The sequence below is a fragment of the Anser brachyrhynchus genome, assembly GCF_964034855.1.
Source record: "Anser brachyrhynchus genome assembly, chromosome: W".
In the NCBI taxonomy this organism is placed as follows: Eukaryota; Metazoa; Chordata; class Aves; order Anseriformes; family Anatidae; genus Anser; species Anser brachyrhynchus.
The window spans coordinates 14,306,444-14,319,465 of record NC_137704.1 but is presented as its reverse complement, the minus strand read 5'-3'; the positions used below and the strand labels follow the sequence as shown (position 1 = coordinate 14,319,465).

Here is a 13,022-nt window from a genome sequence, read left to right as displayed (position 1 = left end):
ATCCCCTACGATTTTGTCGTACAGATTTCTCGAAAGCTGATATAGATTGCTCGATATGGGCCAAATCCTCATCTACAGCAATGCGTAAAGAGGTAAATTCTTGGCTTTGTTTTACCAGAGAGGTAATTCCAGTTCCGGCTCCTGCAGCCCCCAGAATCATCAGAGTGGCTAAAGTAACAGCCGTAATAGGCTCTCTCTTCCTTAAGTGGTTTTTTGCCATAGCATGTTGGATGTACATATACTCCTCAGAATGGTAAAGAATCCTAGGTATAATTACTACCTGTACACAGAAATCATGAGACGAGTTGAACAATTTCAAAGATAAGCATGGAGTTACCCCCAGAGACGAACATACCCATCTGGTGTTATCTGCTGGTATTAACCATTTTTCTTTGTCTAATTGTGTAACATTTTCTGTAATATTGCATAGATGGAACTTCTTACTGTGAGAAACACTCCGTAGCCAACAACCCAGGCCCAGGCGGGGATCTCAGTGAAGTAGCAATCCATTCGCGATTGCAATGGCGGGCGCCCCACAAGCAGGAGAGCGCACCTACCATCTCCAAAAACACAGTTTATATACTTTTTGATGACAGGACCCTCCCCTGTTTCCCCACTGGAGTGGGTAATCCAGGTTCACAATCTATCTGATGCTTCACAGACAATGCCTGGCCTTCAGTTGCCGGCCTGTTTTTGAGATGGTAATGTTTTCTCCCCTTATCTGGCTTGACTTAACATAGTGATTTTCACCTGATCGCTCTAAGGAGTCAGGTTGTCTGCATTTTAGGAGGTCACCTGCTGAGCTTTCTTATCACTGTAAGCATATCTCAATACCACATTCCTTCCTTCTAAACAATGTAACACTGCAAAAACAACATTTCTATTCCCACATCACCAGGGACCATGCCTACGCATCTGCCATTCCCAGTTACTTCCGTTAACGTTATTCCTACATCCCTTCCCCAATTGCATTGTGGGGGATCGGTTTCGTTTGAACGGGTGGTCTCTCCCAGATCCCCAATGGCGTCGTAATATGAGGGCCTTATATCAAGACATAACCAGCAAGGTCTAGGCACGTCTGGATTTGGTTGATTCAACAACTGATAACTAGCATTCATGATTCTCCATATGTTATTCCCGGTCACCCCTTCATTTCTAATCCCATACTCCGGGTTTACTGATTTATTAGCAACCTCCAGTGGTTTAGGGCTATTAGGAGTTAGCATTCTAAAAGCTTGTGTAGGCTGAATCCTCAAAACACTCCCCGACAGTTTCTGATTTGGTCCCACCCGTTGGGGACTCTTAGTCTCTTCCTTCTTTATATAGATGATGCCTCCCCTATCAGTCCCCCAGCAGTAGTTATCTGCTGAACAACATGGTGATCTTCCCATCTAATCAGGCTCCATTTAAAAGGTTTGTGAGGGTGCGCAGACCCAGGAACAGTGTAAACAATCGTACCCATTACTATGTATCGCAAAAAAATAAAATGGCTAGGGCCCATTTTCCGGAGTTCTTTACCTGGCCACGTAATTCCCCACCGTTTCACTCTCTGCCTCGCTTGTCAGTTCGGTTGCAGCGAACTACAAGGTGCAGGTTCTTCTCGGCAGCAGCAGTGTTCTTCAGGGGAGTTTCTCAGGTAACCGCGACCTTTTTCTGATCAAACAGGGTCCCCTCTCCTCCTTTTTTTTTTTACGATACATAGACAGTTAGACCATACTTATCGAGTTCGTTTCAACGTGAGCTTTAAGTCATCAGGGCCTGCGACCGCTTCCCATTCGCTTTTCTGGATCGGTCCTTTCACGCGACTGGCATGCGTTCACCCCTTCTCAGCCGTCCGGATAGCCGTCTCTGTGATAAGTAAAACAACATAGGGGCCTCCCCACCGTGGTGTTAAAGACGTTTCTTTCCATGTCTTAATTAGAACCCTATCTCCAGGTTGTATCCTATGGATTGCTATATCTAGCCACCAAGCCTTTCGCTTGCAACTCCCTCCGTTGGTTCATAAGCTGTATTAAATAAGGTTTTAATTGGATATCCTGTACCTGGGGGTGATCAGATGGCATCTCTAAATCATAAGGCATACCATACAGCCTTTCAAAAGGTGAGATTCCGACATCGGCTCGGGGCTGTGTCCGGATATTCAATAGTGCAAGCGGTAAACATTTCACCCAGGAGGTTTTTGTCTCTATCATAAGCTTTGTTAGTTGCTTTTTAATTTCACCATTCATTCGTTCTACCTTTCCCGAACTCTGAGGATGCCAGGGAGTGTGATATTCCCATTTAATTCCCAGAGCCTTCATCGTGTCTCGGGATACCTTTGACACAAAGTGTGGGCCTCGATCAGAGTCAATTGCTTCTATTACCCCGTATCTGGGTATGATGCTTTCTAATAATATCTTTACCACGGTTTGAGCTGTGGCCCTTGCCGTAGGGAATGCTTCAACAAAGTTTGTGAGGTGGTCTACAATAACTAACAAGTATCTATATCGCCCCGTTTTTGGAAGTTCAGTAAAATCTAATTGAATCTTTGCAAAAGGTCGATGTGCCAATTCTCGTCCTCCTCCCGGGACCCTTTTTCTCATGTGTTGAGCATTTACCCTCCGACAAGTTATGCAATCATTTACGATCCTCTTTGCTATATTATAAATCCCTATACACATATAATTTGTGGCAAATTGATCCACCAACGCCTGAGTACCCCAGTGCGTCTGTTCATGAAATCTCCGTAGCACCCTCATAGCTACTGATTTTGGTAACACTTCCCGTCCATCAGGCAGTACCCATTTCCCTTTATCGTTTTTTTTTTTTTTTTTTTGTTTTTTTGTTTTGAACCCCCATTTGTGTCATCTTGTCTTCTTCTGTAATAGTGAAACAGAGTAAGGGGAGGGGAATGGGTCCATTCGACCACAGGGAGTTAGTCGGCCCGCACTTGTAGCAGTTTTTATAAGGCGGGCTTTCTTCCTCAGAACAATTGCATTCAATCCCATCAACTCCCCATTCACTCCAGCAATCATAACATGGAAATTCCTTTAAGTCTTTCCCACAGTATTAAGTATTATATTAAGCATTATTATATATTATTATTTTATTATTATATTAATTACTATATCTTAAGTATAAGTATTAAGTATTTCCCACAGTCTGGGCAATCTTCCCTCGTTCTTCTAATTCTTATACTCATTAATGCTGCCCTTTTTGCCTCCTGATCTGCTAGATTATTACCCCTAACCTGAGGGGTGAGGCCTTTTTGATGCCCTTTTATATGTACTACGGCAATTTCTTTGGGCTCTCTGATAGCTTGTAAAACCTGGGTAATCAATTCCTGATGTATTAAACCCTTTCCTTGTGAACTGATGAGCCCCCTTTCTTCCCATATTTTACCAAATGTATGTACTACCCCATAAGCATATTTTGAATCTGTATATATTGTACCGCTTTTATTTTTCAACAATTTTAGGGCCCGCAATATGGCATATAGCTCGCAAGCTTGGGCGGACCAGCTAGGACTCAAAGGTCCAGATTCCACTATCTCAAATGTTTTCCCGTTTACTAACGCGTATCCTGATTTTTGCTTTCCCTCGACTACTCTCGAGGAACCATCCACATATATCTGTTCACCGATGGGTAATTCCACCTCCTCTAGATCAGGTCTCAATTTCGTTTGCTCTTCTATATTTCGGAGGCAATCGTGTCCTAAGGACTCATTTGGTTCCCCATAAAGAAATTGAGCAGGGTTCTGTAGGGAGGTTGTTCCTAATGTTAATTTTGGAGAGGAAATCAAAATTCCTTCATATTTTAATAATCTGGCGTCAGTGATCCATTTCTCTGCCTTCTGTTGCAGTACCCCGCATATATTGTGTAGAGATATTACTTTGATTTCCCCCCCAAAAGTGATCTTCTGTGCTTCTTCCGCTAACAAGGCAGCAGCTACCACTACCTGCAAACAGTTTGGCCAACCCCGGCTAACCGGATCCAATAATTTAGACAAATAGGCCACAGGTTTGTTTTTTTTTTTAACTCCTTGCCCATTCTTGGGCCAGCACTCCGTATGCCGTGCCTTCTGCGCTGTTCACAAAAAAACAAAACAAAACAAAACAGCCTCCTTAAATCTGGTAAGCTTAACACTGGGGGGCGTACTAGTTCCTCCTTTAACTTGTTCAGTCGTTCCTCATCTTCTTTTGTCCATTTGAGTAATCCATCCTTATTCAGCTTGTTATATAAAAATTTAACCTTTCCACTATAATCTTCTATCCATTGTCTACAGTATCCGGTCAACCCTAACAGTTGCCGTACCTGCCTTTTAGTTCGCGGGGACGCTAAAGCCAATATTCCACTGATTCTGCCTGGGTCTAACTTCTTAGTCCCCTTACTTAACTGGTGACCCAGGTACTTTATCTCTTGCTCCACAATTTGTAATTTTGCCCCTCCTTTTTCTTTTAAAGGGTACAGAGGGTACAGATTAACTCGATTCTCTGAGCCAATCCAAAGGCTCGCATATTCGCTCCCCTCTAAACAAAAAGGTTCCTTTGTATTTACATAAATGTTTAAGGCTTGGCAAACCCAGTCTTCAAACGACCCAAATATGGGCCAATAATTTGCCTACCTCCCCAAACTTCAACACAATAATGAATCATTTTTACTTTATCCTTTCCCCGCCTAAAAGGGGAATCACTCCAATTCTTAATCATTAACCCCAGTGGACTATCTGGGGGAATAGGGGGCAACCTAGCACTAGGCATTACCCCACCCATGGGACCAGAAGGCTTACTCTTCTTCTGTCCCATCTTCCGGAGTGCCTTCACACACACACAGCCGCTTCCCCCTGGTCGTGGCCCAGTCCCTCGCGGGATGTGGGAACCGCACTACTGAGGAGTCCGCACTCACTTCGTCCGCAATTGGACGTCTCACACAGACGCACTCCGGGATCACCAACCCCAACCGAACGGATCACCGGCCTATACTTACCCACCCCGTGGGTCTTCCTTCGGTCTTCGTGCACAAAGATTGCTTGGGGTTACCGGTTTTATTTGCTTGTGCCTAATTTTGGGTTCGTCGGTGAAGGGCTCGAGCGGGATTTCCCGTTCCCGGGGCCGCCAGAATCGGCGGGGCACCTCCCCTAGAGGGATTCCCAGTCAATCCGCCTTCATCCGAGTCACGGCACCAAATTTGTTATAAGTGAGACCATACAAATTTCTTGGTCTATCAGAAATATTTTATTAATTAAGTAAGCAGGCACAAGCAAAACAGCGCTGGGCGGCTGGGGAGTCTCCGCTCCACCACAGCACGCAACTTTCCCTTTTCAGTGTCGCCGTTTTATAGCATCCAAGTTTCGGCTTGTCAGGACTTGTTGGACCTTCTGAAGCTGTGCAGTTCGTTGTTGGGGGTCGTTGTTTTTCTTTCAATGATCATGCATTGTGCTCGTGTTCAAGGGGGAGGGTAGTGAAGCAGGAAACAGTATTTCACAGAGTCTTTGTTTTACCAAGGATGTTTATCCAACACCCCCACCCCACTATCTACTTGCTTAGTCTTCCCCCTTAACAAGGTCGTAAATTGCAAAACCTTATCTTCTCAGCAGATCCTCTGAATTCCTTTTAAAGACAATGAACAAACACCCGCTAATTTATCACAAGGCAGATTATAATTTATTAGGTAGGGATTTAATAGTAGAATTAGGTATAAGTCTAGAAGTAGTAGATAAGGAATTGAAAGTCAAATTATGTCCTCTGAGAGTAGAGGATGAGCAAGATATAAATCCAGAAGTTTGGTATACTCCTGACAGTGTGGGAAAACTGGATATTGCACCTTTTAAAGTGACTATAACCAACCCAAGTATGCCGATACGAATTAAACAATACCCCCTGTCTGAGGAAGGCAGGCGAGGGTTAAAGCCTGAGATCGAACGATTGCTACAACAAGGGTTATTAGAACCCTGTATGTCCCCCTTTAATACCCCAATTTTTCCAATAAAGAAAAAGGATGGTAAATACCGGTTGGTTCATGATTTAAGGGAAATTAATAAAAGAACAGTAACCAGATTTCCCGTGGTAGCTAACCCTCATACCCTGCTAGGCCATTTGCACCCGGAGGATCGATGGTATAGTGTGATAGATTTGAAAGATGCATTTTGGGCATGTCGCCTGGAGGAAAAGAGCAGAGATTATTTCGCTTTCGAATGGGAGGATCCGGATACCCACCGGAGACAACAATTACGGTGGACAGTACTTCCCCAGGGGTTTACCGAATCCCCCAATTTGTTTGGACAAGCATTAGAAAGGATTCTGCAGGGTTATGACAGAATACCAGGGGTAACCTTAGTGCAATACGTAGATGATTTATTACTAGCAGGAAAGGATGAAACTGCTGTTAGACAAGCGAGCATAAGGCTGTTAAATTTTCTTTGCTTACAGGGATTAAAGGTTACAAAATCAAAATTACAATTCGTAGAACAAGAAGTAAAGTACCTGGGGCACCAGTTAAGTAAAGGCACTAAGAAGCTGGACCCTGACAGAATCAGTGGAATATTAGCATTAACGCCCCCGCAAACTAAAAGACAGGTGCGGCAACTGTTGGGACTAATAGGCTATTGCAGACAATGGATAGAGGATTATAGTGGAAAGGTAAAATTTCTCTATGAAAAACTGACTAGAGACGGGTTGCTGAAATGGACTAAGGAAGACGAGGAGCGACTAAATAAGCTAAAGGAAGAACTAGCACGCCCTCCAGTGTTAAGTTTGCCAGATTTAAAGAGGCCGTTTTTTTGTTTGTGAACAGCGCAGACGGCACGGCATACGGAGTGCTGGCCCAAGAATGGGCAGGGAGTAAAAAACCTGTGGCCTATTTGTCTAAATTATTAGACCCAGTTAGCCGGGGGTGGCCAAATTGTTTGCAAGTAGTGGTGGCTGCCGCCTTACTGGTAGAGGAAGCACAAAAAATCACCTTCGGAGGGGAAATTAAAGTAATATCTCCACATAATATACGTGGAGTACTGCAACAAAAGGCAGAAAAATGGATCACTGATGCCAGGTTATTGAAATATGAAGGAATATTAATCTCGTCTCCGAAATTAACACTAGAAACAACCTCACTGCAGAACCCTGCTCAATTTCTTTATGGAGAACCAGATGGGCCCTTAGGTCATAATTGCTTCCGAAATATAGAAGAGCAAACAAAATTAAGACCTGATTTAGAAGAAGTAGAATTACCTGTCGGTGAGCAAATATATGTGGACGGTTCCTCAAGAATAGTTGAGGGGAAACGAAAATCAGGGTATGCGCTGGTAAATGGGAAAACATTTGAGATAGTAGAATCCGGACCCCTGAGCCCTAGCTGGTCGGCCCAAGCTTGTGAACTATATGCCATCTTGCGGGCCCTAAAGTTGTTAAGGAATAAAAGTGGCACAATATATACAGATTCCAAATATGCTTATGGGGTAATACATACATTTGGTAAAATATGGGAAGAAAGAGGTCTCATCAATTCACAAGGAAAGGGTTTAATACATCAGGAATTAATTGCCCAGGTTTTACAAGCTATTAGGGAACCCAAGGAAATTGCAGTAGTACATATAAAAGGACATCAGAGGGGCCTCACCCCTCAGGTTAGGGGTAATAACCTGGCAGATCAGGAGGCAAAAAGAGCATCATTAATGAGTATGAGAACCACAAGAACAAGGGAAGATTGCCCAAACTGGGGCAAAAACTTAAAAGAATTTCCATGTGATGCCTGTTGGAAGGATTTCGGCTTTGATGCTATACAATGTAGTTGCTTGTCCTGGGAAAAGGAGGAGGGGAAAAAGCCACATTGTTATTGTTATTTACACGGACCTATATATACATTACTGTATTTTACACATCCAGAAAAGGATAAAATGGCTCAAATGGGCATAAAAGAAATAGATGGGAGTAAATGGATATTGCCTGATGGAAGGGAAATGCTTCCTAAATCTGCAGCTCTGCGAGTGCTACGGAGGTTTCATGAGAACACCCACTGGGGAGCTCAAGCACTAGTGGACCAATTCGCCACAAAATATATGTGTATTGGAATATACAATGTAGCAAAACGAATTGTGCATGATTGTCTTGTTTGTAAGAGAGTGAATGCCCGACAAATGAGGGAAAGAGTATTAGGGGTTCGGGAATTAGCACACCGACCTTTTGCTAGAATTCAATTGGATTTCACAGAACTTCCAAAAGTGGGAAGGTACAAATATTTATTAGTAATTGTAGACCATCTCACGCATTTTGTCGAGGCTTTCCCAACAGCGAGGACAACGGCCCAAGCTGTGGTAAAAATACTATTAGAAAACATTATCTCGAGGTACGGGATTGTAGAAACAATTGATTCTGACCGAGGCCCGCACTTTATATCAAAGGTGTCCAAAGAGGCTATGAGAGCCCTGGGGACGAGTTGGGAATATCATACACCGTGGCACCCTCAGAGCTCTGGAAAGGTAGAACGAATGAATGGGGAAATTAAAAAGCAACTAACGAAGCTTATGATGGAGACAAAAACCTCCTGGGTGAAATGTTTACCGCTTGCACTATTGAATATTCGAACACAGCCTCGAGCCGATGTTGGAATCTCACCTTTTGAAATGCTATACGGTATGCCTTATGATCTAGAGATACCAGCTGATCACCCCCAGATACAGGACATATAATTAACACCTTATTTAATACAGCTCATGAATAGACAGAGGGAATTGCGAGCGAAAGGGTTGGTGGCACAGCGTCCCCCGTTAGATATAGCAATCCATAGAATACAGCCTGGAGATAGGGTTCTAATTAAGACATGGAAAGAAACATCTTTAACACCACGGTGGGAAGGCCCCTATGTTGTTTTACTTACTACAGAGACTGCTATCCGGACGGCTGAGAAGGGGTGGACGCATGCCAGTCGTGTGAAGGGACCAATCCAGACAAGCGAATGGGAAGCGGTCGCAGGCCCAGATGACTTAAAGCTCACTCTGAAACGGACTCGATAAGTATATACTGTCACTGTCTATGTATCGTAAAAAGGGGGAGGAGGGAGGCTCTGTGTGATTGGTAACAGGTACGAGGTCAGTGACCGAGAAACTCCCCTGAAGAGCACTACTGCTGCCGAGAAGAACCCACACCTTGTAGTTCGCTGCAACCGAACTGACAAGCGAGGCAGAGAGTGAAACGGTGGGGATCTGCGTGACCAGGTAAAAACCCTAGAGATGGGCCCTATCTCCATCCACTTTTTGCGATACATAGTAATAAGTGTATGTATTTGTACTGTTCCTGGGTCTGCGTACCCTCATAAACCTTTTAGTTGGAGCCTAATCAGATGGGGAGAACACCGTCTGGTACAGCAAATAATCACCGCCGGAGGCCCTAGTTTTAAAGTCGCTCTGTGTGACCTTGTGACATGGGGCAAAAATGCAAACATATGCTCTGGTCAACTGAGCTTCTATATGTGCCCAAGCTTTAACCCGGGAAGACCGCATTGTAACGATCCACATGAATACTTTTGTGCCTATTGGGGTTGTGAAACTATTGCTACAGACTGGACTCCTGGAGCTGGAGCAGACAAGTATGTGAAGGTGGGGTACGGGCCACCAGGATGTAACCGTAATTGCAGGTTCATATACATCAATGTAACCCATCCGGAAGACCAAAGGTGGACCCTAGGACTACGTTGGGGAATTAGGTTGCATGAATCCGGAGCTGATGGGGGGGGATACTACATATAAGGAGAGAAGAAATTAAGAACCCCCAACAGGTGGGGCCAAACCAAGAACTATCAGGAAATGTTTTGACAAAAGCCTCTGAAATGCAAACTACAAATAGCCCTAAGCTACTAGAGGCCATTAACAAATCAGTGGACCAAAAATATGACAAAAATGAAGGGATGACTGAAAATAGCATGTGGAAAATCATGGATGCTAGTTATTTCTTACTAAATCAAACAAATCCCAACATCCCTAAACCTTGTTGGTTATGCCTTGATATAAGGCCTCCATATTATGACGCTATTAGGGATCTGGGAGAAGCCACCTGTTCACGTCACCCCAACCCTCCACAATGCAATTGGGGAAAAGATGTAGGAATAACATTGACGGAAGTAACTGGGAATGGAAGATGTGTAGGTACAATCCCTAGGGAAAAGCTCCATCTATGCAGCAGTATAGAGAAGGTTACACCAGGAAGTAGAGAAAGGTGGTTAATACCTGCAAACAATGCTAGATGGGTATGCTCATCGATAGGTGTTACTCCTTGTTTATCACTTGAACTCTTTAATGTATCCCAAGATTTCTGTATACAAGTGATAATATACACAGCACACAGTAACAGAAAACCACTTAACGAAAAGAGAACCAATCACGGCTATAACATTGGCAACGTTAATAATTTTGGGAGGTACCGGGGTGGGCACTGGAGTTGCCTCTCTGGTCAGACAGAGTCAGCAGTTTACCTCCCTACGTGTGGCCGTAGATGAGGACTTAACTCGAATTGAACAGTCAATTACTGCCCTGGAAAAATCGGTACGGTCACTATCAGAGGTTGTTTTACAAAATCGTAGAGGATTGGATCTGGTGTATTTACAACATGGTGGATTATGTGCCGCCTTGAAAGAAGAATGCTGTGTATATGCAGACCATACTGGAGTAGTGAGGGATACAATGATGAAGCTCAGAGAAGGATTAGAGAAAAGAAAACGAGAATATGAGGCTAAACAGAATTGGTACGAATCTGGGTTTAATTATTCACCCTGGCTTACAACTTTACTGTCGACAGTAGCGGGACCCTTATTGTTACTAATATTGAGCTGTCCTGGTTCCAGTTAGGACAGAGCTAATTTTTCCTCATAGTAGCTGGTAGGGTGCTATGTTTTGGATTAGGATGAGAAGAGCGCTGATAACATGCTGATGTTTTAATTGTTGCAGAGCAGTGTTTACACCAGGCCAAGGACTTTTCGGCTTCTCGCTCTGTCCTGCCAGCGAGCAGGCTGGGGGTGCAGCAGGAGCTGGGAGGGGACAGACCCAGGACAGCTGACCCAAACTGGCCAAAGGGGTATTCCATACCATCTGGCGTCATGCTAAACAATATATAGGGGTGGCTGGCCGGGGTGGGGGGCCGGCTGCTCGGGGATAGGCTGGGCATCGGTCAGCGGGTGGTGAGCAATTGCATTGTGCATCACTTGTTTTCTTACACATTATTATTATTAATACTATTATCATTATCACTATTATTATTATTATTGTTATTATTATATTCCTGTCTTAATAAACTGTCTTTATCTCAACTCACCGGCTTCACTTTCCCATTTCTCTCCCCCATCCCAGAGAGGGAGGGGGGAGGGTGAGCGAACGGCTGTGTGGTGTTTAGCTGCCAGCCGGGTTAAACCACAACATGAGCCTAACTTTTGGACCATGTATTCTTAATCGTGTAATTGCGATTGTAAAAAAACCGTTTAGAGGCAGCACATTTGATGCATATTAGTGCCAAATGCGAATCCATAACCACGAATGAAGATGCTGAATCTCTAACACTCAGCAGACTGGCATACCAGGAATTAATGAACAAAATAGCTAACTAGAAGAAAAAGGAGAGATTGTGGTGTCTGAGGCATGTTTGTTCATTATTTCCCATGGCTATATTAAGAAGGAACAAAGGGAGTCGCCAGGTGGCTGTAAGGACCTTGAGGCTCCCTGCCTGTTGCTGTCTCGGGCGGATAGTTGAGAGAACTTTGTGTAAATACTATAACTGCAAAATTTGATAACCCACCTGTCCTATCTGAAGACAAAACAGCATGACCGGCTACGGAGGGAAAACATCACGTACCAAGCGGAGGAAGACTACGGCCTTTATCCGTGCGACCACCAGAGGGACCAGAGACGACCCCCTAGAAACAGTCGACGCAGCCGCAGTACCAGGAAGGGGGCTACGTAACCCCGGAAGAACTCAGTGATATAAGGACTGTGAAAAGGGGGGGGGTGCGGGCCGTTTGGAGGAGCATGGACTCCCAGGCCGCCCAGCGCTGTTTTGCTTGCTGATCGCTTACTCAATAAACTAATTCTTTCTGGCTAAAAGAGTAATTTATAACAATATCAGTGAGGTGCCATCCCTTTCCATCACACAGAGCCATACATGTATCATCTTTACTTCCACAGAGAGTGATGAAGACAGAATCACAGAATCATCTAGGTTGGAAGAGACCTCCAAGATCACCTAGTCCAACCTGTGACCTAATTCTAACAAGTCCTCCACTAAACCACAGCACTAGGCTCTACATCTAAACGTCTTTTAAAGACCTCCAGGGATGGTGACTCCACCACTTCCCTGGGCAGCCTATTCCAATGCCTAACAACCCTTTCAGTAAAGAAGTTCTTCCTAATATCCAACCTAAACCTCCCCTGGCGCAACTTTAGCCCATTCCCCCTCGTCCTGTCACCGGGCACGTGGGAGAACAGACCAATCCCCACCTCTCTACAGCCTCCTTTAAGGTACCTGTAGAGAGCGATGAGGTCTCCCCTGAGCCTCCTCTTCTCCAGGCTGAACAAGCCCAGCTCCCTCAGCCGCTCCTCGTAAGACTTGTTCTCCAGACCCCTCACCAGCTTCGTTGCCCTTCTCTGGACTCTCTCGAGCCCCTCGATGTCCTTCTTGTAGTGAAGGGCCCAAAACTGAACACAGTACTAGAGGTGCGGAACATTGACATTGGCATCTGTCCCAGCATTCTTCTTGTCCCTGGTTTTCACTTTCACGGTGTATGTAGTTGATTTAGCTGTCAGATAAAATTTCTTAATTTAAGAGTGTGAAGTCTGAACAGGAATTCATTCTACTTTTACTGCATATGTGTGTTTGGTTTGAGTTTTATTTTGACTGATTGCAGCCATGTTGTAATCTCTAATTTCTGCCATATGCTGTGAGCAGGGCTATCTGGTTGCACAGTCTTCTACTGCTCCAGTCATTCAGAACATTGTCTGCATATTTACAGATGAGAAATGTGTTCACCCTTCCTATTTGCTCCCTGGGCATCTCTAAGATTCCTCAAAGCTG

General features: G+C 44.4%; 2 protein-coding genes across 5 annotated transcripts in view; one reads left to right on the top strand and one right to left on the bottom strand.

Moving 5' to 3' along the window:
* LOC308184760 (uncharacterized protein) overlaps positions 1-11,832 on the bottom strand; it is a 115,594-nt gene extending 103,762 nt beyond the window's left edge. The window contains exon 1 of the mRNA XM_080572262.1: positions 11,808-11,832. The gene's annotated coding sequence lies outside the window, so the exon portion shown is untranslated. The remainder of the gene's footprint in view (positions 1-11,807) is intronic.
* The window catches only part of LOC308184745 (ubiquitin-associated protein 1-like), a 211,460-nt gene that overhangs the window by 83,868 nt on the left and 114,570 nt on the right, over positions 1-13,022 (top strand). The window contains exon 8 of one of the 4 annotated variants that reach the window (XM_080572172.1): positions 11,766-11,930. The exons of 2 other annotated variants lie outside the window; for them this stretch is intronic. In XM_080572172.1, coding sequence (XP_080428298.1) covers positions 11,766-11,915 — 150 coding nt within the window. In that variant the 3' untranslated portion in view covers positions 11,916-11,930. Of the gene's footprint in view, positions 1-8,852; positions 8,919-11,765; positions 11,931-13,022 lie in introns of those variants that run through there. One more of the 4 variants, XM_080572173.1, reaches the window with a different exon arrangement.